General features: G+C 37.4%; 1 protein-coding gene across 2 annotated transcripts in view; it reads right to left on the bottom strand.

Annotated features, from left to right (window-relative positions):
* Positions 1-1165: 1165 nt before the first annotated feature.
* Positions 1166-20761, bottom strand: part of LOC109090114 (zinc finger matrin-type protein 4-like) — a 77415-nt gene continuing 57819 nt past the window's right edge. The window contains exons 6-7 of one of the 2 annotated variants that reach the window (XM_042723972.1): positions 12958-13054; positions 1166-2744 (exon numbers count right to left, since the gene is read on the bottom strand). In XM_042723972.1, coding sequence (XP_042579906.1) covers positions 2717-2744; positions 12958-13054 — 125 coding nt within the window. In that variant the 3' untranslated portion in view covers positions 1166-2716. The remainder of the gene's footprint in view (positions 2745-12957; positions 13055-20761) is intronic. The other variant, XM_042723973.1, reaches the window with a different exon arrangement.

Genomic DNA, 20761 nt, shown 5'->3' with positions numbered 1-20761 from the left:
TTTCCATCAAATGGAATCTCAGGCCATTCTTATTGCTGTGCACCAGCAAGACACTGGGTTTTGTTTTCTTACTACATGCTCACATGCAGTTATTTGGTAGTGAAAAACCATGCTATGGTTTTGGAAGATTGTTTATATTATGCACATCTACACAGGCATTCTCTGTTGACTTGCTTTGACGTCCTGTTATTTGTAGTTCTACACAAAGTGGATATCCTATGAAAACACAAATGTTGAAAAACAGATACCCCTGACTGTTACAGACCTTCTATGGATCTGCTTTTCCAGCACAAGGGCACAGAACAGGGGCTTGGAGCAATGGATTATTTATGGCTTTGATGAGATGCGGTCTATGGGGCTTACCTGTATACCAAAAATAACAATCAGGCAGACGTAGATAGCTCTGCACACCTGAGTGACACTGAAAATCTTTCACATTGAACCTAGGGATGTTATATCTTTTTTTTTTTTTTTTTTTTGACAGGCCGGTCACCAGGCTCTTTTGGGATGGACATGGATGCTTTATTACACACTGTCATTTGCCTGCTTTAACATCTTCACACAGTCAGCTCCCTTTTGGGAGAATTCCCCATTTACATTCCATTATTTAAATTTCCTCATGAGCAGAATTAATGACTCAGGCCTTCTGATGAGGTGCCGCCATCACTTAATTAGAATAAACTATCTCTACGGGTCAGGATGCATGAAAGGGGGGCACAGCATTGGAACGTTTCATTAGAAAATTTCATTATCAAATAAATAGCTTTGACTCGCAGAGAGACTGAAGGTGGAGAGGTGCTTGGAATGAACATGGCTGTCTGAATATCGTTCCTTTGAGAGGAAAAGGAGGATAGAAAAGCGCAGCAGCTGATTGTTTTTTATTATCAAAGGTAAAGTATCGGAAGCATAGTGGGATTCTGGCAGGCAATTTCATGTCATGCTGCAGCATAATTAGTGTCGGAAATGGGATGTCTGAATGTTAATTACATTTGACGAATGCTTGTGCTCACTGCAAAGTGAACCTGTGCCACTCCTTGCTGCTCAAATTGGGAAATAATGATGTCCCACCGAGAAATAACCCACTGAGAATATCTACTGTAAAAACATATCTATTGTACATGTCTTAATGAAAGAGGGTAGTAAAATCAAAACAGTGTAACGGGAGTGATTTGAAGTGCCTTTTATTTTGTTTCAGACACAGTTGATCACATGACCCAGAGCACAAAGAGGGAGGGAACAGGAAGTTGCTCTCTTAAAGGGAACACACACTAGTTCCAATGAAACAATGCATAAATGGATACTTCCATCTTTGTGACGGAGCTGTGATTGTTTGTGCACTGAATTGCTCTTATATTAAAACCTTAATATACATTATGACCAGTTAAGGCCAACGACACTTGGCTAAATATGTCACGTTTTGATCTAAAGATCTGGCCTTGATAAAAATGGTTTTTCACGTCATGTGTCATTTAAGAGATTTCGCTATTTCTTGATTGCAAGAAGGAATAAACATTGACATCTTTCTGTAATAAAGAAGGACCATTACCATGAAAAAATTAACCCTGTCAGGTGTCTACCACTTTAAGAGTTTGTTTTGTGATAATGATGATGTAACTGTACTTACATTAACATATATTTTTTTAAGGTGATCTGGGTTGAAATGACTCAATTTCTCACTTGTAGAGACAACAGAGAAACAGATTATGAGCTTGGGTTGCCACAAGCAATGGACAATATGCAGAAATATTTGAAATTGGAATGCAAAAGTAGACCAATCAGAATTAAGTATTTCAAAGAGCAGTGCAATAAAAAGTCATAAATTCAATTTTAAAGTAAATCTTCCAATTGTTACTTTAACAAATAAAAATACAGGTAGTGCAAATGAATAATGACCATATTATCTTTTAAAATACATTTTTAAAGGATTAGCTGCTTGATCTTCTGAAGACTTTTATGACTTCATTCTGTTCAAAACGTCAAAAATGTATTAAAACCAGACCAGAAATCTGAATAGGCTCACATTAGCTTACAAATATTCTCAAATGCCCATTCATCATACAGCTATCTACAGATCACACATACATACAACAAACACATCTAATAAATTTTGTTTCATTAGAACCCTTCCCCAAATGCCCATATTTATAGGCCAAAAACACATAGATATTTGTATAACGTGTATTGTTCACACACAAACAACAAATAGTGCATTAAAAATGAGAGACACAAAAATGAATGTGGACAACAGTTTCTATAGAGTGCATTCTCTTTTTATGTTAAATTCTGTTATGATTTTAACTATTAATTTGGCAGATTTCGGACAAATATTGCTTAGCTGAGAAAGTGACAACGAATACAGTATTCAGTCATGCACACAACAACTGACTGAGATTAGCTATATAAACTTCTGGCGCGAAAACAGAATAAATTCCAGATGGATGTCACTGGATGAAGTCACATATCCTCAGAGATTCAGAGTCTGATGTCTGTGTTTGAGTCATGAGGAGGAGAGCTGCTGTAGAGGAAGGGTTCAGGATGACTAAAGGCTGACTTTAAGAGGATCTTCTTTTGCAGTCAAGTTAAGAGTAAGACAACAGCGTAAAAGTAGGAGAGAGAGAGAGAGAGAGAGGGAGGACAGAATAGAGGCAGAAAATCCTGGGCAAGCTGATCACAGCTTGTCTGACATCAATCCAATCATCTTGTTTTTCCTGTTGGTTCACTGGACACACAGCTGATTTTTTAGGCTGGAAAGAGAAAAAGAAAGTTCAGAAGGTCAGATGATACAATAGGATATTATGGTCACTGCGGCTGAGAACCACTTTAATGCAGAAACATTTCAATTTACACCTATCCAAGCCTGCCATTTCATCCGAAAACCTTGCAGGGGTTGAAGTGGTTGGTGTTTAATCCGGTGTCTCTATCTGATAGGTTTAAAAGTTAAAGTCTAAAGTCAAAACACAGTAAATGTACCCCACACTCCACACAGAAGAACCCATCCATTTCCTCCTTTAATGACAGGGCTGTGAAAAATTTCGCTGGAGCAAAAGACACATGAGGGTGTTATGCCATTACACATTACCATAACTCTGACTCTAATGCTCTAAACCGATGCAGCCATAGAGAAAAAACAGGTTGAGATCTCACAGTAAAAGATGAAAGGGAAATTATGCTCGAGGCCTGTAATTTGCCAGCAGAATCATTTCTATATCCTGTAAACCATGTTAACATCTCATTAAATATTTACATTGAAATATTGATAAGTGACTTTCGCCGTTGCAAAAGACAAATCTTCAGAAGGAACACAGTGGAAAATTGGTGTTATTTGTCTTGTGGTTGTCAATAAATATTCTATGGCTTTGAACTAGTTTTGTACCTGCAAAAATTGAATAAGGTCAACAACTCAAGGATGAAGCCATTAAATGTTGTCATCTTGTATATGTTTGAATTTGTGCATGTTTCTTGCAAGTTTTAGGAGTCTATAAAATATGACACTTTATTTCCTTTTCTGGATAATTCAAGGGTTCTTAAAGACAAGGACACTCTGATGGCTCAAAGAACATTCCTTGAAGTTAGAGATTTGAGGGCACTGTTGTTTTAACTAGCAAGAACAAGAGGCTGTTATCTACAGTACCCAGATGTTGCTTACAACAGGCTGTCACTCTAAACTCTCCAAAAAAAAAAAAACAAGACCCTAACCCTAAGTTTACAGGACAATTACCCTAAAAAGGCTACTAGATCCCAGAACATGCTACAATAGTCCGCTAAATGTTTTGACATCGATCTAACTGAAAATCTGTATTTTATATCTGTAAAACTACTCATTTATTTAGCTCTTTAAAAATGAAAGCATCAAGGAGGTGAAATGAGAGACTTTACGTGATATATAACCATAAACCAAAGCATGACAGGTAAATATATTTGGTGAATACTTTTTAATGTTGCTCATTAGGTTAAATTAAGCACACGGTTAGAGTAACACTGGAAATGATTGCATGGAGCAATAACAACACCAGTGATAGCACTTCAGGCTTTAATTACAACCTTAATCTTTGATGCACCATTGTTGCAGCCAACGTAATCCAAAGAACGGACACAAAACCCTGTGAAAACACCACTTCATGTGACATTTCGAAGGACTCTGCTGAGGTTCAGGTCACTTGATACAGTGAGAGGGAGAGGACTGTTTATCTTTGCCATAATGAAATACCCCAGATGCCTCTTCAAAGAACAATTTGCATTTCAGGCCTCAGCACTAAAACCATCCTTCAATTCCAAATGCCAGGCCTCAGAGGGTTATTCACATAAATTCTGCAGCACACAATCTCTTTAAAACAGCCCAGTAAAATCTAGAAAGCCCTCCCCACTACCTACTTATCCTATAGCTACTTATATATAACTATATATACTATAATTTTGTTTCCTCTCACAATTTTTTTTACCAAAAAAAAAAAAAAAAAAATACACTGCTTGGGGAGTTAAATTAGTATATGCATAATTTATTATAGTGATACATGATGATGTATGATTCTAGGAGATTTATGAAGGTGCACAAAAGAACTTTGGCTTTTCTTTCTCCATCTGCTGTTGAACCGTTTTATTCATCAGCTCTTCTGCATGGATGAATCTGGTGGTTTGAGGTATACACATGATTGCCTGTGATCACCATATCAGAGCAGATCTGTCATTTTACACCAAGACCCACTGACATTAGGAAGAAAGTCAGTCCTAAAAGACTTGCATGTGAAAAATGTTCCCCAAGCAAGTAACATAAGCTGCCAGTACTCACTTCAAAAACGTATGTAGTGTGCATTAAATGCACAACAAAGCTAAACCCTGGATAGGCAATGGTCTCAATGGAATTATTCTACAAATAAAAAAAAGCAAGATCAATCAGTTGGTGTATATTTATCCAGTTGCTGAGGCAATTCAGAGCCCATGTGTATTTCAATCTTTTTTTATTAAGTTTTATTGCAATTTGCTGTTTTATCAGCAGCCAAAAGCAATCCAAGCAATCAAATTCTGGCCACTTCTGATTGTTTGCATTTTTTTTACAAAGTTGACAAAAGTAAGCTTTATCTTACTTTCAAGATGTTTCTGATTACTTAACAGGTCAAGCTCACAAGCTGACGTTTGCTCGGCAGAAGACATATAGGCCTTCCTTCATCATGAGGTTTTCATACAGCAGTTGAATTGTTGCCGCTCCTCTTAAAATAGCTGTTTTAAACATGCCGTCCATTGTTAATAATTTACAGTGCTCACATCCCAAATTAAGCCAAACGCAGTAGCCTGGAGCAAAATTTTACATAATAATCTTCACAGCTTTAGATCCCACGTTCAAATTAAATTGCTGTTGCCAAACTGACGCTGACCTCCATCCACCTTCTCCCTCCCACCTTCCATTCATTCCTCCCTCAGGTGCTGTTTTCAAGTGCTGAACTTAAATATGATGGAACAGTCCGATTTTCGTCTGTGCTGTGTTTTGTGGTTTCACTTACAAAGCAATTGAGACAAATACATTTAACAATGTTCTTTTCTTTTAAATGACACAAACCTTTCATTAAATGTCACAGTGACATTGTACTTTTGATTCTGAGACCTTTCAGTTCCTACCAGAATGACCACTGGGTCATTCTTGTGCGATTTCAATTACCCAGACCTCTGTATGAGCAGGACTCAGGCAGCAGGACCCTGAAAGCGAGTGAGCTGCAGTAGTGGTGATTCATTCTTCTCCTAAGGCAATGCTCAAGCAGCTTCCCTATTATGCTTCTGAGTGGAGGGTGGGTGTCTCAGGATAGAGACTTCAAAGAGTCATGGTCTGATCTTCTGCAATCGCAGCTGTGATGTAAAATGGAGGAAGCACTTGGGGCATACAATTTGCATTGAAACTGTGGGACTGTGTATGTTAAATGCTACTCTTCATGTGTAGGGTCCTCAGAATGGATCAGCCCACTATAGTAATACTGTAGCTTTTTACAGTCATTTACTGTACGTATTAAATAGGCAACACTGAAATTGTTTCTCAGAAATTAAAGAACTTGTTTTCATTGAGTCAAAATATAAGATAATATTTTCTCTTAAGTGTAGCTTTATGTTAGATGAAGAGGCTGTTTATTTGGGGTTGGTTTCCACAGACCTAGATGCTTATTTAGGATTTTTTAAGTCTAAAATTCAAGAGGCAATCCACAGGCAGAAATGACATGTAACAGTTTAATATTAACACTAAATAATAATGAATAAACTGATTAAAAAATAAAAAAAATTTGGTAAGAACATTGGACTGAAAGTTTCTTTGGGGAACTAAAGCCTGTTATCTTTATTTTTAAAAGTGAAGCTCATAGTGAACACTACCTGTAAATGAGAGGAGGTAAAAAAAAAAATAATGTGTCAGAGCCATGTCTCCATAGGGTAGTGCACAGCTCTTGTCTACTTTTAGCTCATGTCAAAGCAAGTTCAAGTTCTTTTTCTCTTATCTTTACTTCCTTTTTTACTGTTTTTTCCAAATTAATATAAATAAATATTCTGAGGTCAAGTTTTCATCTGACATTCCTCAAGATAACCAACTGTGTATAAAAGAAAAGAAAATGCTAAACAAACCCACAGATCACTGACATGCTGAAGGGAAACACTTTCACTCTTCAAAGAAATAATGAAATGGATGAATCAATCGTGTCTGTATAAAACAAACAAGTCTATACAAAGGGTGGCTTTTCAAGATGAAGTACAATGTTTAAGGAATGAGTCATCTGAAAATGCCACAGCAGGTTTTTCAATGTCACATTTAAAGCCATGTTTCTGTAGGTTATCTGGAAGATAGTGGCACGATCAACACCAAGGTCAAAGATTTGAGGGAACACATAAGCCTACTGATAAAATATATTTGAGTTGCTTTGAATAAAAGTCCTGTCAAATCAATAAATGTTAAAGCGGAGTTGACGAAGCTCCAGCATCCCTGTGAGCCTGTACAAAGGATAAGTGGTTTGGAGGATGGATGGGAGGAAAGAGTTCACTCAGAAAATAAATTTCTGTCATCATTTGATCATGGTCATGTTGTTCTAACCTGTGTGTTATACTTTGTTTTGTATGAAAAAAGAAGAAGTTATTTTTGTTTTTTTGCTCCATGCAGTGAAAGTCAATGAGGTCCAGTGACGTTTTGGACCCCACCGACTTTCATTGTATAGAGATAAACAGTTTAAACATTCTTCAAAATATCTTATTTTTATGTTACAAAGAAGAAAGTAAATCATACAGGCTTGGCATAACATGAGGGTGAGTAAATGCTATATTTTATCCTTTTAATTTACAGCTGAACCAGGAACTTTGAACACAGCTGCTATTAAACATTTGTCTTCTTCACATTGTAATTTGTCAAGACAAGCAGCACATGATATAAATCATGTCAATGCTGCTGAGTTTTGTAAAAGCTTTTGTAAATTAAAAAATTTACTCAAGATTACCCTAGGGAGCTTACTTCATGTGTGAGACAAACAAATCAGCCAAGATAGTGTTTGGAAAATGGGGCAAGCGATATTGAAGGCAAATAGCTTGTTGCACACAGGATGAGACCAGAATCAAAAAGCTGTCAGGTGGCTGCACAGAGACATATCCTCCTGGCTGTAAGGTTGCTGAGCTAGAGAATTGTAGCGGGAATAATGTGATGGACAGGAGAGGGACCCAGATGAAAGAATTTCATTAACCAGCAGGGTTAAAAGCAGCGGTTGGGGTAAAGGATGGCTGGGGGAGGGGGATGGTGACGGTGATAAGATGTTATAAGGCAGGTGCCTTACTGTGTATGTTTAATGCAATGAAAAGCACCTTTAATCACTTCAGCTGTGATGTGATTTATGGGCACGTTCATAACCTTTAAGTTGTTGTTTGGGACGGTTGGTAAATTGAGATTTGTAGTCACCATGTGTGGGAGTCTTTTTTTTATTTTACTCTGATTACCTGTTGAGGCAAACATTTACAAACCAAATTAATAATGACAGGGTTTAAATAAAAAGTATTTTTATTTAGTATTACTATCAAAAAAAGAAAAAAAAAAGAAAAAATAAAATACTTGACAACTTCTGAGCTGGAAAAATACACTAAAAAACACCTTTTTTATTTATAATTTTTCTTAAATCTCATTTTGTTAATTTTTTTTTTGAAAAATCATATTATGAAATCAATATCGTAAATCGTAGCGCATCGTGAATTTATCTTTACATCCATAAGAATAACATAAATGTTCTCCATCAGAATGTTGTTAGCTCTGAGACATACTTTATGAATCAACAGTTGCAGTTATCAGTCAGAAGGGCTGAACACTTGTTAAGAGAAAGAGTGTGTTTGTTGATTAGGAGATAGAGAAAGGCAAGTTTCTGAATGTAGTAAGCATGCTGTTCCTGTGTTTGTAAGCTATTTGATGGATGGTGCGGCAGGAGTGTAGTGATGCGATGGTAATGAGCCTGTTGGCCATGGCTTGACCTATTGATACTGGAGTGGAGGAGGAATGAGTCTTTTACTTCTTTCTTATTCTGCCCATATCCTATAGCCTCTGTTGTTTCTTCATCATCTGTGTTAATCAGGAAATCACATGTACACAAACCCTTGTGTCATGCGTAACTTGCTTGTGTGTGTATAACCAGCGTTAAAAAATGTGTATCTTACAGAAACTTAAGAGTAAAGAGGAGCACTGAATCAAGAAAACAATGTAACACTTTATTTTAAGGGCAAATTTCCACTTCTAACTATTTGCTTATTAGCATGCATATTAATAGCATATTTGCTGTTTATTAGTACTTATAAAGCACATATTAATGCCTTATTCTACATGACCATATTTTACATCCTTAATGAACCCCATACTTGAACCCCAACTTAACTAAACTTAACAACTATATGTGTTCCCTATTCTAAAGTGTTATTACAAGCATACTCCAAACCTTCTGAACCTTCATCCAACAAAGGCTATGGAAAAGCCATTTTCCTTAGGATGCCCCAAAGAATAAAGCAACATTAAACTAAATCATAATATGAATGCTTTATACAAACCCGATTCCAAAAAAGTTGGGACACTGTACAAATTGTGAATAAAAATAGAATGCAATGATGTGGAAGTTTCAAATTTCAATATTTTATTCAGAATACAACATAGATGACATATCAAATATTTATACTGAGAAAATTTATAATTTTAAGGGGAAAATAAGTTGATTTTAAATTTCATGGCATCAACACATCTCAAAAAAGTTGGGACAAGGCCATGTTTACCACTGTGTGGCATCCCCTCTTCTTTTTATAACAGTCTGCAAACGTCTGGGGACTGAGGAGACAAGTTGCTCAAGTTTAGGAATAAGAATGTTGTCCCATTCTTGTCTAATACAGGCTTCTAGTTGCTCAACTCTTGTCTTTGTTGCATCTTCCCTTTTTATGATGTGCCAAATGTTTTCTATGGGTGAAAGATCTGGACTGCAGGCTGGCCATTTCAGTACCCGGATCCCAACGCGATCCTTCTTCTACGCAGCCATGATGTTGTAATTGATGCAGTATGTGGTCTGGCATTGTCATGTTGGAAAATGCAAGGTCTTCCTGAAAGAGACGACGTCTGGATGGGAGCATATGTTGTTCTAGAACTTGGATATACCTTTCAGCATTGATGGTGCCTTTCCAGATGTGTAAGCTGCCCATGCCACACGCACTCATGCAACCCCATACCATCAGAGATGCAGGCTTCTGAACTGAGAGCTGATAACAACTTGGGTTGTCCTTGTCCTCTTTAGTCCGGATAACATGGTGTCCCAGTTTTCCAAAAATAACTTCAATTGGATTGTGTGGATTGTGTTCACCGACAATGTTTTCTGGAAGTATTCCTGAGCCCATGTGGTGATTTCCATTACAGCAGCATTCCTGTATGTGATGCTGTGCTGTCTAAGGGCCCGAAGATCACGGGCATCCGGTATGGTTTTCCGGCCTTGACCCTTACGCACAGAGATTGTTCCAGATTCTCTGAATCTTTGGATGATATTATGAACTGTAGATGATGAAAACTTCAAACTCTTTGTAATTTTTCTCTTAGAAACTCCTTTCTGATATTGCTCCAATATTTTTCGCCGCAGCATTGGGGGAATTGGTGATCCTCTGCCCATCTTGACTTCTGAGAGACACTGCCACTCTGATAGGCTCTTTTTATACCCAATCATGTTGCCAATTGACCTAATAAGTTGCAAATTGGTCCTCCAGCTGTTCCTTATATGTACATTTAACTTTTCCGGCCTCTTATTGCTACCTGTCCCAACTTTTTTGGAATGTATAGCTCTCATGAAATCCAAAATGAGCCAATATTTGACATGACATTTCAAAATGTCTCACTTTCAACATTTGATATGTTATCTATATTCTACTGTGAATAAAATATAAGTTTATGAGATTTGTAAATTATTCCATTCCTTTTTTACTCACAGTTTGTACAGTGTCGCAACTTTTTTGGAATCAGGTTTGTATTTGCTTTAATGATACTATAAAATACTTTACGGTCATAATAATACATCTATTAATTTCTGGGTTCTTACACCTTATGTTTTTGAAAGAAGGAAATAGCCTACTTTTAGTCAGCAAGGATGCATTACATTGATCATAAGTGACAGAATCTTTCATAACAACAGAATTTGTATCTTATTCAAAATAAATGCTATTCTTTTGAACTTTATATCTATCAAACAATCCTTTTTTTAAATAATAACAAAATTAAAGCACTAAATCAGCACATAAGAATGATTTCTGAAGAATCATGTGACAGTGAAGACACAAGTAATGGCTACTAAAAATTCAGCTTTCACATCACATGAATAAATTATATTTTAAAATATAATAAAATCAGTTTAAATAGTAATATTTCACAATATTATTTGCTATTATTTTGATCAAATACAGTAAATGTAGCATAGGTTTTTTTTCAATCTTGATACTTTAACTTTAAATAAATAAATAAATAGTTGCTGCGTACAGTATACAGAGCACACTAGACAACATATCAGACAACAGTTCACTGTTACCTTCTCCATCATGTCATAATCATAGATGGAGATACCACATTCATCAGCAATAAATGCCCTCAATTAAGAGAAAGAAAAAAAGTGTCCCTCCAAATTAAAATACTCTAATGGAGTGTAGATAATGCATACATCCCTTAGAGCTGAACTGAATTACTGAATATAAGGTTGTTCTCAATTTGGCAGGAGAACCATATTTGGCTTGTTGGCTAGGAGTGTGCTTGACTGAATAAAGAAAGGAAAAGCCAGGAGGCTTGATTTAGTCTGTCTGAGGAGATGTGGAGTGTATCTATTGATCTACAGACTTATCGATACTCTTAACACGAGAGGGTCATTTGTTTCACCATCCCTCCCACAAAGAGTGCAAACTGAATTTCCTCATTGTGCATGTGTGTGTATACTATTATTGAGTTTCTGCGTATATCTGATAATTGTTTTTATCAAATGAAATGCTTGTTAAGTGAACTTTCAAAGCCGCTCCAGAGATGAAGTTCTTGTGGAGTGCCTTTGATGAAAACAGCACAAATGTGTAGTAGATGAAACTACTTTTCACTGATTAATATTCACAGATATTAGTCCATATTGTGATTTAAGTGATTTAACACTTATCCGAATTTTGCCAAATCCTGCGTCACAGAAATCATAGGGCCCCATATTATATACAGCATGCCAGCATGCTCTGTGTGTTTGGTTATATGTTTGTGTGACAGTATGTATTTGTATCTCAATCAGTCAACTCGTTGAGGTGGTCCACTCAAAACAAACCACCTGGATAAGGATCAGCAGGCAGGGTGCAGAACATTACACCCCCAAAACATATGCTACTGGACCACACGACAGGGAAGACATCCAATATGATGGAAGCAGGTGGTAAAAGAGCTGGACATCTGACAGCTATGATGGAGTCAGGATGCACATTAATTTTTTTTATTTTTTACAGGGGCTCAGAGTTACAGAGCAGTAGAATTTGTCTAGTGAGGAGCAATGGAGAAGGATTTTTAATAAGTGATGGAGAGCTGACTCAGAGTGTAGTCTCAGTGCTCACTAAAATCTCAATTTTGGATGTGCTCCTAATGTCTGCACAGCTAATGACCCGCATGTGTGTGTAAACAGAGGAACTGGGGTCAGCACCAAAATTATGGAGTAATTGCTTCAAACACGCTTGGAGCAGAGTGTTGAAAGAAGGGGTAACTTCCGAACAAACAGTCAGACTGCCAAATCCGATGACTGGACAACTGTGAGCAAGCATACGAGGTAGTATATCAAAGGGGACAAAAACTCCACTTTAGGGATAAATGAAAGAACAACAGGCAAAAAATTCAATAACAATCTAGGAACATTCAAAAATGCCCTGGAATCTACCACCACTTCTAGGAAATCTGTCTGGTAAACTAAACTATTGTGCTCCGTTTGTATTATTATCCTCATCACCTAGTATGAGTCGCAATTGCAATTGTATGTCACTTTCATTGACAGATATCGAATGGAAAGTAAACACACAATGTACTTGATGTCTAGTTCCACTAAAATTAGTCGCTGTTATATGAAAAAAGTCTTTGATATATTTCAATTAACGAATAACAATTAATACTCCATGTTTATACACACACACACACACACACACACACACACACACACACACACACACACACACACACACACACACACACACACACACACACACACACACATAAATACATAAATACCTTAAGCATTGAGATGGATTGCATCAGTATTGGCTTTAATTTTGCTATTTTACTTAATTATTTACAAAATATTTAATTTTATTTACATATTTTTTTTTTTAGCTTATTTTTTATTTTATTTTATTGCTATTAAACAAAAATACAAAAACAAATATTCCACTAATTTAAAAAAAACATATTTTTTTTTTTTTTTTTGGCAGGAGGTGCACGTTGGCACTTACTTGTTTTGGTGCTTGGAGCCCTGCAGGTGTGCATGGTACTGTGCCACTGAATTCAGTGTGACACTGCAGACATCACATGTGTAGCAACGTTTTAGACCTACACAGAAAAGAGAGACACAAATTTGTGTTTTTAGCAAGTGCAAATACAAATGCACATAATCTAACATGACAGTCATAGTAAGAAAATTCAGCTGTGAAATCTCATCATGTATGACATTCAATGAGATCATCTTTACAGCATTTAGAGGACAAAAGGATTTTATTATATTTGGGGTGAATCGTAAAAAAAAAAAAAAACATTACATGCATACTGTATATGCATACATGTCTTTGACTATCTTTTGGCCTCTGCACCATGCTAAGCTGAAAGCAGAGTGGTCAATAAAGCCTTATCATGTCATTCCCGAGAACAGAGGGACTAACTGGGGAATGAGATAACGCTGGTCTCTATCTCTCTCAGTCAGCCGAGGCTCAGCACGGGTCACTGCTCGGCTGTGTTTCGCAGTTCTGCCTGATCAACTCTCCTGATTACCATACCCTGAGGGAATGTGTGTGTGGACAGAATCAATTAAAGAGATAGAAATATAGAAATGTCAAGCCTTTTTATTTATTTATTTGTGTTTTTAAGAACAACTTTATCATTACAATGGAAGGTCTCTCCATGAAATGCGATCCGTGCTAGGGAGGGGGACCTTTGAGGAGACAAGTTCCTCTGTGTGTGTGTCAAGTGACATTATAAATATTTGAGAAGGCCATGTGGCTTGTAATCCAGCTTGGGATGCTGATGTTGTTGCATCAGTAAGGGCAAGAGAGGGGAAACCACGAACTGTGACGCTCTTGTGCAGCTATGCGTCTCATAAGAAAAGTGAGATTTTGCCTAAACTAAATAATACTTTAAACCTTAAAGTTACTCAGAATTTTAAGTAATTTATAAACAGTCAGATAATACTTTTAACATTAAATTGAACTTATGCTTAAGTTAGATTCTAAACAACCAAGAAAATTAATTTATATTACTGATTCAAAAAATACTACCTCAAAACCTAATGTATTTGTTGAATTATTTACATAAACAAGCATATAGAGTGGGTACGGAAAGTATTCAGACCCCCTTAAAATTTTCACTCTTTGTTATATTGCAGCCATTTGCTAAAATCATTTAAGTTAATGTACACACAGCACCCCATATTCACAGAAAAACACAGAATTGTTGACATTTTTGCAGATTTATTAAAAAAAAAAAAAACTTAAATATTACATGGTCCTAAGTATTCATACCCTTTGCTCAGTATTTAGTAGAAGCACCCTTTTTATCTAATACAGCCATGAGTCTTTTTGGGAAAGTTTTTCACACCTGGATTTGGGGATCCTCTGCCATTCCTCCTTGCAGATCCTCTCCAGTGCTATCAGGTTGGATGGTTAACGTTGGTGGACAGCCATTTTCAGGTCTCTCCAGAGATGCTCAATTGGGTTAAAGTCAGGGCTCTGGCTGGGCCATTCAAGAACACTCACGGAGTTGTTGTGAAGCCACTCCTTCGTTATTTTAGCTGTGTGCTTAGGGTCATTGTCTTGTTGGAAGGTGAACCTTCGGCCCAGTCTGAGGTCCTGAGCACTATGGAGAAGGTTTTCGTCCAGGAGATCCCTATACTTGGCCGCATTCATCTTTCCCTCGATTGCAACCAGTCGTCCTGTCCCTGCAGCTGAAAAACACCCCCACAGCATGATGATGCCACCACCATGCTTCACTGTTGGGACTGTATTGGACAGGTGATGAGCAGTGCCTGGTTTTCTCCACACATACCGCTTAGAATTAAGGCCAAAAAGTTCTATCTTGGTCTCATCAGACCAGAGAATCTTACTTCTCTGTTTTTTAGCAAACTCCATGCGGGCTTTCATGTGTCTTGCACTGAGAAGAGGCTTCCGTCGGGCCACTCTGCCATAAAGCCCCGACTGGTGGAGGACTGCAGTGATGGTTGACTTTCTACAACTTTCTCCCATCTCCCGACTGCATCTCTGGAGCTCAGCCACAGTGATCTTTGGGTTCTTCCTTACCTCTCTTACCAAGGCTCTTCTCCCCCGATAGCCCAGCTCGGACGGCCAGCTCTAGGAAGGGTTCTGGTCATCCCAAACGTCTTCCATTTAAGGATTATAGAGGCAACTGTGCTCTTAGGAACCTTAAGTGCAGCAGATTTTTTTTTGTAACCTTGGCCAGATCTGTGCCTTGCCACAATTCTGTCTCTGAGCTCTTCAGGCAGTTCCTTTGACCTCATGATTCTCATTTGCTCTGACATGCACTGTGAGCTGTAAGGTCTTATATAGACAGGTGTGTGGCTTTCCTAATCAAGTCCAATCAGTATAATCAAACACAGCTGGACTCAAATGAAGGTGTAGAACCATCTCAAGGATGATCAGAAGAAATTGGACAGCACCTGAGTAAAATATATGAGTGTCACAGCAAAGGGTCTGAATACTTAGGACCATGTGATATTTCAGTTTTTCTTTTTTAATAAATCTGCAAAAATGTCAACATTATCTGGTTTTTTTCTGTCAATATGGGGTGGCTGTGTGTACATTAATGAGGGAAAAAATGAACTTAAATGATTTTAGCAAATGGCTGCAATATAACAAAGAGTAAAAAAATTTAAGGGGGTCTGAATACTTTCCGTACCCACTGTACATATATGACAAAAAAGACGGAGCATGTCTGATCACAGCCTCAGCTTGCTCTGCTATAAAATAAATTTAGACAAAAAATACAGTAATATAGCATTCTGTCACACTTCTACCTGTTGGAAAAAGTATTCACACTACTAAAAATAAATGTAGTTAAGTTAGTAGCATCACTACTTGCAGTTAGTTACTTTCCTCTAACTATTTTTGTGTTGACTCTGGACAGCAAAAAGCTTGCTACTAACGTGACACAGCAGCATTTTGGATCTCTATCAGCGCTGTTTCCCGCCTGCGCCCCCGTTATGGATTAAGCGTCCCGTGTAATTGCTGTCATGTTGCACTAATGATACTGCAGCTGAAAAATGGCCTTTGCAATCTCCTCCTCTCCAAACTGAGTTAAACCCATAAACAACATTTGCAGAAGGGCATGGAGAAATTCATGTCGTACTGTTGATTCATCATCATGCTTAATTTTACTTATTCTCACAGATCTAGAGTTTTCTGCCTCTGTTTATATGCGCTTGCTGTGTATTACAGCAGGTTGAAAAAAAAAAAAAAAAAAACTGACACTGACAGACCAGGAGCAAAGTCTTCCTTGTGTCTATCTGTGTTATACCCAAGAGTCTGATTATTTCTGCCACTGGGCAGCCAGCAGGAGTTTTTAAAACTTGCTAATCATATCAGCAACAGTGAAACTGAAAAGCACAGCAAAAAATGTCATTTCCCTCCACAACTTTTCAAAGCTCCTAGATACATGGTCATAAACAAAATATTTTTTGGCTTCAGCAGTTTTAACATTTGTACAATGTGCCTATGGTTTGTCTCAAGCTGAAGGCCTAGAAGGAATTTGCATATTTTTATTGCGTTTTCTGCACTGATATTTTGGCAGAAATTTCTGCATAATTCTACATAAAAAGTCTGCTGAGTTTTGTTGGTACCGATTCAGCTGACCATATCATCAACTGTTTAGCTTAGCTGGTATATTTTATTGGAGGGATAGATACACCCACTTGCTTTATTCCCCACACACACACTCTTGGGTACTGACATTGAGAGGATGTGGCAGAGCCGTGTAGCTTGTGGTGACTCCCAGCTGGCCTTTTGCCTCTCAAATGCTTTTTGAAAAGGGGAAATAATGGAGCACCGCCCAGGCATCCATCAATGTTAGCCATCCGTTTCCGCTTGTCACGCTGCCCATGGAACACATGAGCAATGAAGAGTCGACCAGTGTGCAGCTCCTATGAAGTCTCTCTCATCTGTGTCACCCTTGCCTCAGATTTATTACCGTTAGCACAGAATATCCTCCGAATGGGCATAGAGGAACTACAAGTGGAAAAAATGAGATGGAATGTTGCCTCTTTGCTATACATGTATGCTGTATATTACTTTTCACATATGGATGGAGATGAACACTCACTTAAACAGAAATGTAGAATTTTCAAGGAAATAATTTTTCTATACATTAGGAATTACATTTTGACCATTTGGCTGAGAGTGTTATTTAGAATAAAAATGTGAAGTAGATGGAATGGAAAAAACAGCTTCCAGAATTCTTAGAGCACAATAAAGTTTAATGATGCCTTCAGGGATATTATCACCTTAGGCTTCTGGTATCGTCAGGGATCATAACACCACTGAACTGAGACATGCCCTGGGACATACTCACTGAGATTCCCATCTGTCGATCCTACAGTTTATCCAACTTAAACTACTTGGAATAATAGTTAGACTATTAGTCACTAATCATTACACTCTAAGAGTCAATTCATTTTGCCATCAATAATCACATAAGATACCAGGACACACTCACCATAGCTGGGATTTCAGGAGACACTACTGTGTAGCAACTAGGTGCTGTATGACTCTGCTTCAAACAGGCTTTAGCTACATATTTACTTTTTTTAATTAAAACTTTTTAATTTCCTTCTTAATATACAGTGAGGTTCAATGTTGGAGTCAGCTGTTTAGAAAATGTTTTTTTCTTTATGTAAATATGAATTACTATTCTATTTGAAGATATTTTAAAATGTAATTTTCTGTGATGACAAAGCTGAAATTTCAGCAGCTATTACTCTCATTCTCTGTGTCACATAATCCTTCAGAAATCATGAAATCAGAAATGCAGGCTTGGTAAACAAACTACAAACTACTCTGACTCTTCTCAGCGAGCCAGGAGACCTAAGCATTTGTTTATAGGGAGAAATTAGTATAATACGATTCTGTAAAGTATAAGGTGTTCCAACTACTATATCATTTACATGGGCAGTGATCATGAGGGCAGAGGTCAAATTCACAACATTCTGTAATATTCAGCACATTATCAGCCACTAACCTGTCGGACAGGCTTGAATCAGCATGTTTGCACTGTAAACAGACAATGTTTCTGCCTCAATTTGTCATCAGCTCTGCTGTGTGAATTCAGACATGAGCAAAAACATGCTAAACAACAATGAATGAGAAAAATATGCCCAGATTTGTACAGTGACACGCAGATGGCATCTAAATGGTGGGTAATTCAGCAAACACTGATCCACTTCTGCTCCAGAAGAAAATATATCAACCATATCAAATTGAAAAAGCCCACGGCTAGCGCCCATATTTAGCAGTGCACATATAATACAACAAAATTCATTTAGCATCTTCTGATTACATTCACATACTAATAATTACAGTACCTCAATTATGTGATAAAAGGACCTTATACAGTTTACCCAAAATGAAAATCTGGCCACCATTTACATGCATGAGTTTATTTTTCTGCAGAAAACAAACTGACCCCTAAATGTAGCATAGTAGTAACTTGGAAAAAGTGTCCATAATTTGAAAGATTACCATCTTAGTGACAGCTGTTGTACAAGCTGTGTAAAGACACCAAGTGTAAAGACATGTTAAAACATTCCTCAGAATATTTTCTTTTGTATTTTACAGAAGAAAGTGCAACAGAAGGATGAGTTAAAGATGACAGAATTTTATTTTTGGAGTGAACTATCCTTTAAATAAATTCTGACAATTGCTGCTGCAAGATGTCTTAAATTAGATCTTTTTCCAGGACATAGAAGCTACAAAAATAATGTTTTTTAGGCCTTACTAAAATCATTTTAGAAACAAGAGCTAACGTCTTACCAATACAATAAAATATAATTTCAACAAAGCCTAAGAGAATAAAGATAACGTCACCTTGGAATGAAATCGCAACAACCACCAACACTCCTCAATCGGTTTCAGGGTGGCACGTAAAACTAATTAGATTAGATTAGATTAGATTCAACTTTATTGTCATTATGCAGAGTACAAGTACAGAGCTAATGAAATGCAGTTAGCATCTAACCAGAAGTGCAAGAATATAGTGTTTTATATACATAAAAGTGCAGAATAAGTGAAGCTATGATTTACAGAATGTACAGTGGGGTTTGCTATATACAGTATTGAGCAGAGTATATACAGAATATAAATAGGAATGCAGTGTAGGATTGCATGTACATTATGAACAGAGCAATGTAGGATTATATATACAAATTATGAACAGCAGCATCGTGAGAACAGTGGTAATAAATACAGTTGGATGAATGTGCAAAAGTACTGTTAAAATGAATTCTATGCAAAAACAGTAGTGCAATTATATTTTTATAAAATAGTTTACTGTGCTTTGTACAGTAACAACTAGTTTACAGTGCGATAACTAGAACAGTGTGCAGTATGTGCAAAAATATGAGTAGTGCAAATACATGTATGTAAAGTACTTTGACCAGTGCAGTAATAAAGTACAGTAGGTGCCGGTTAGATTGGTGGTGTGGCGTTCAGAAGGGTCACGGCCTCGGGGAAGAAGCTCTTCCTGAGCCTGCTAGTCCGAGAGCGTAGGCTCCTGTAACGTCTGCCGGATGGAAGGAGAGTGAAAAGTCCATGGTTAGGGTGAGAGGCATCCTTGATGATGTTTCTTGCCCTGCCCAGACAGCGCTTCTGATAGATGTTCTCAATGGAAGTTAACTGGGTGCCGGTGATCCGTTGAGCAGTTTTCACCCACTCGCTGGAGTGCTTTGCGGTCAGATGCGGAGCAATTGCTGTACCACACTGAGATGCAGTTTGTGAGTATGCTCTCAATGGTACAGCGGTAGAATTCCACAAGGATCCTGGGACTCAGGTGAACTTTTTTGAAGGCTCCGTAAGAAGTAAAGGCGCTGCTGTGCCTTTTTGACCAGGGTGGAGGTGTTATGGGACCAGGTGAGGTCATCAGAGATGTGGATGCCAAGGAACTTGAAACTTGACACACGCTCCACTACAGCTCCTAATGGCTTGTACTCTGAAGCACTAGGCAGGAAGAATGTAATTGCACAGTCCTTCGGAGTGAAGATGCTGATTAACAGACGAGCCAAATTATATCTCCAAACTTGTCTTTCCAATTAACCAGCAGGACTGTGTTTGGATAGATGGAATTTGTCACAGACATCCCCTGACTGCCTTGGTGATAAAAAAAAAAACAACAACGAGAAAAGAGCCATAATCACTTCTGAAATCGTATCAGCTTGAAATATATCAGTATTCTCTGTTAAAATGAGGACAGCTAAGCAGACTTGATTGATAAAGTGTTTGAAATTTAAGCTCTTTTCCTCAAAGGCAAGCCAAAGCATTAACTAAAGTCCAGTTTTCAACATTCATACTGGTCACTGCATTGTTAAATATATGCCAGTTATACAAGAACTGTATGAGACCATGATTAAAAGCAAGTTATCATGCTGTTTTATTGAAAATATGATGAAAACCTCAAGTCTGATGTTATTCTTTGGAAGGTTTTGTATTAGTAAAAAGAGTACATAAATTTAATTAAAACAATTTTTTTTGTAGTTCTGAAAACATGAAATGTTGTGATAGCTGATAGATACATGATAGCTGTGTGAGACAGAATGTTAAAAAAGGCTACTATGTATAATTCCAAAAGAACTCATTGCAATGTCAGATCAAATCACAAGGGCTTCCTCCACGGAGTGCTGAGAAAGAGGAAAATAATCCCCATTTGCTGCTCTCCTTCAAAATGACTATGGATTGGCCCTCTAATGAGCTGGGTTTTTCTTGAGTGTTGGGTTTGTGCAGTGTTAAGTGTTAAAAGGATGGGTTGGATGAATGTGAGGGTGAAAAGAGC

The sequence above is a fragment of the Cyprinus carpio genome, chromosome B5 (assembly GCF_018340385.1).
Source record: "Cyprinus carpio isolate SPL01 chromosome B5, ASM1834038v1, whole genome shotgun sequence".
Lineage (NCBI taxonomy): Eukaryota > Metazoa > Chordata > Actinopteri > Cypriniformes > Cyprinidae > Cyprinus > Cyprinus carpio.
Note: the sequence above shows the minus strand (reverse complement) of the source record. Positions and strands in the feature narration are given on the sequence as shown.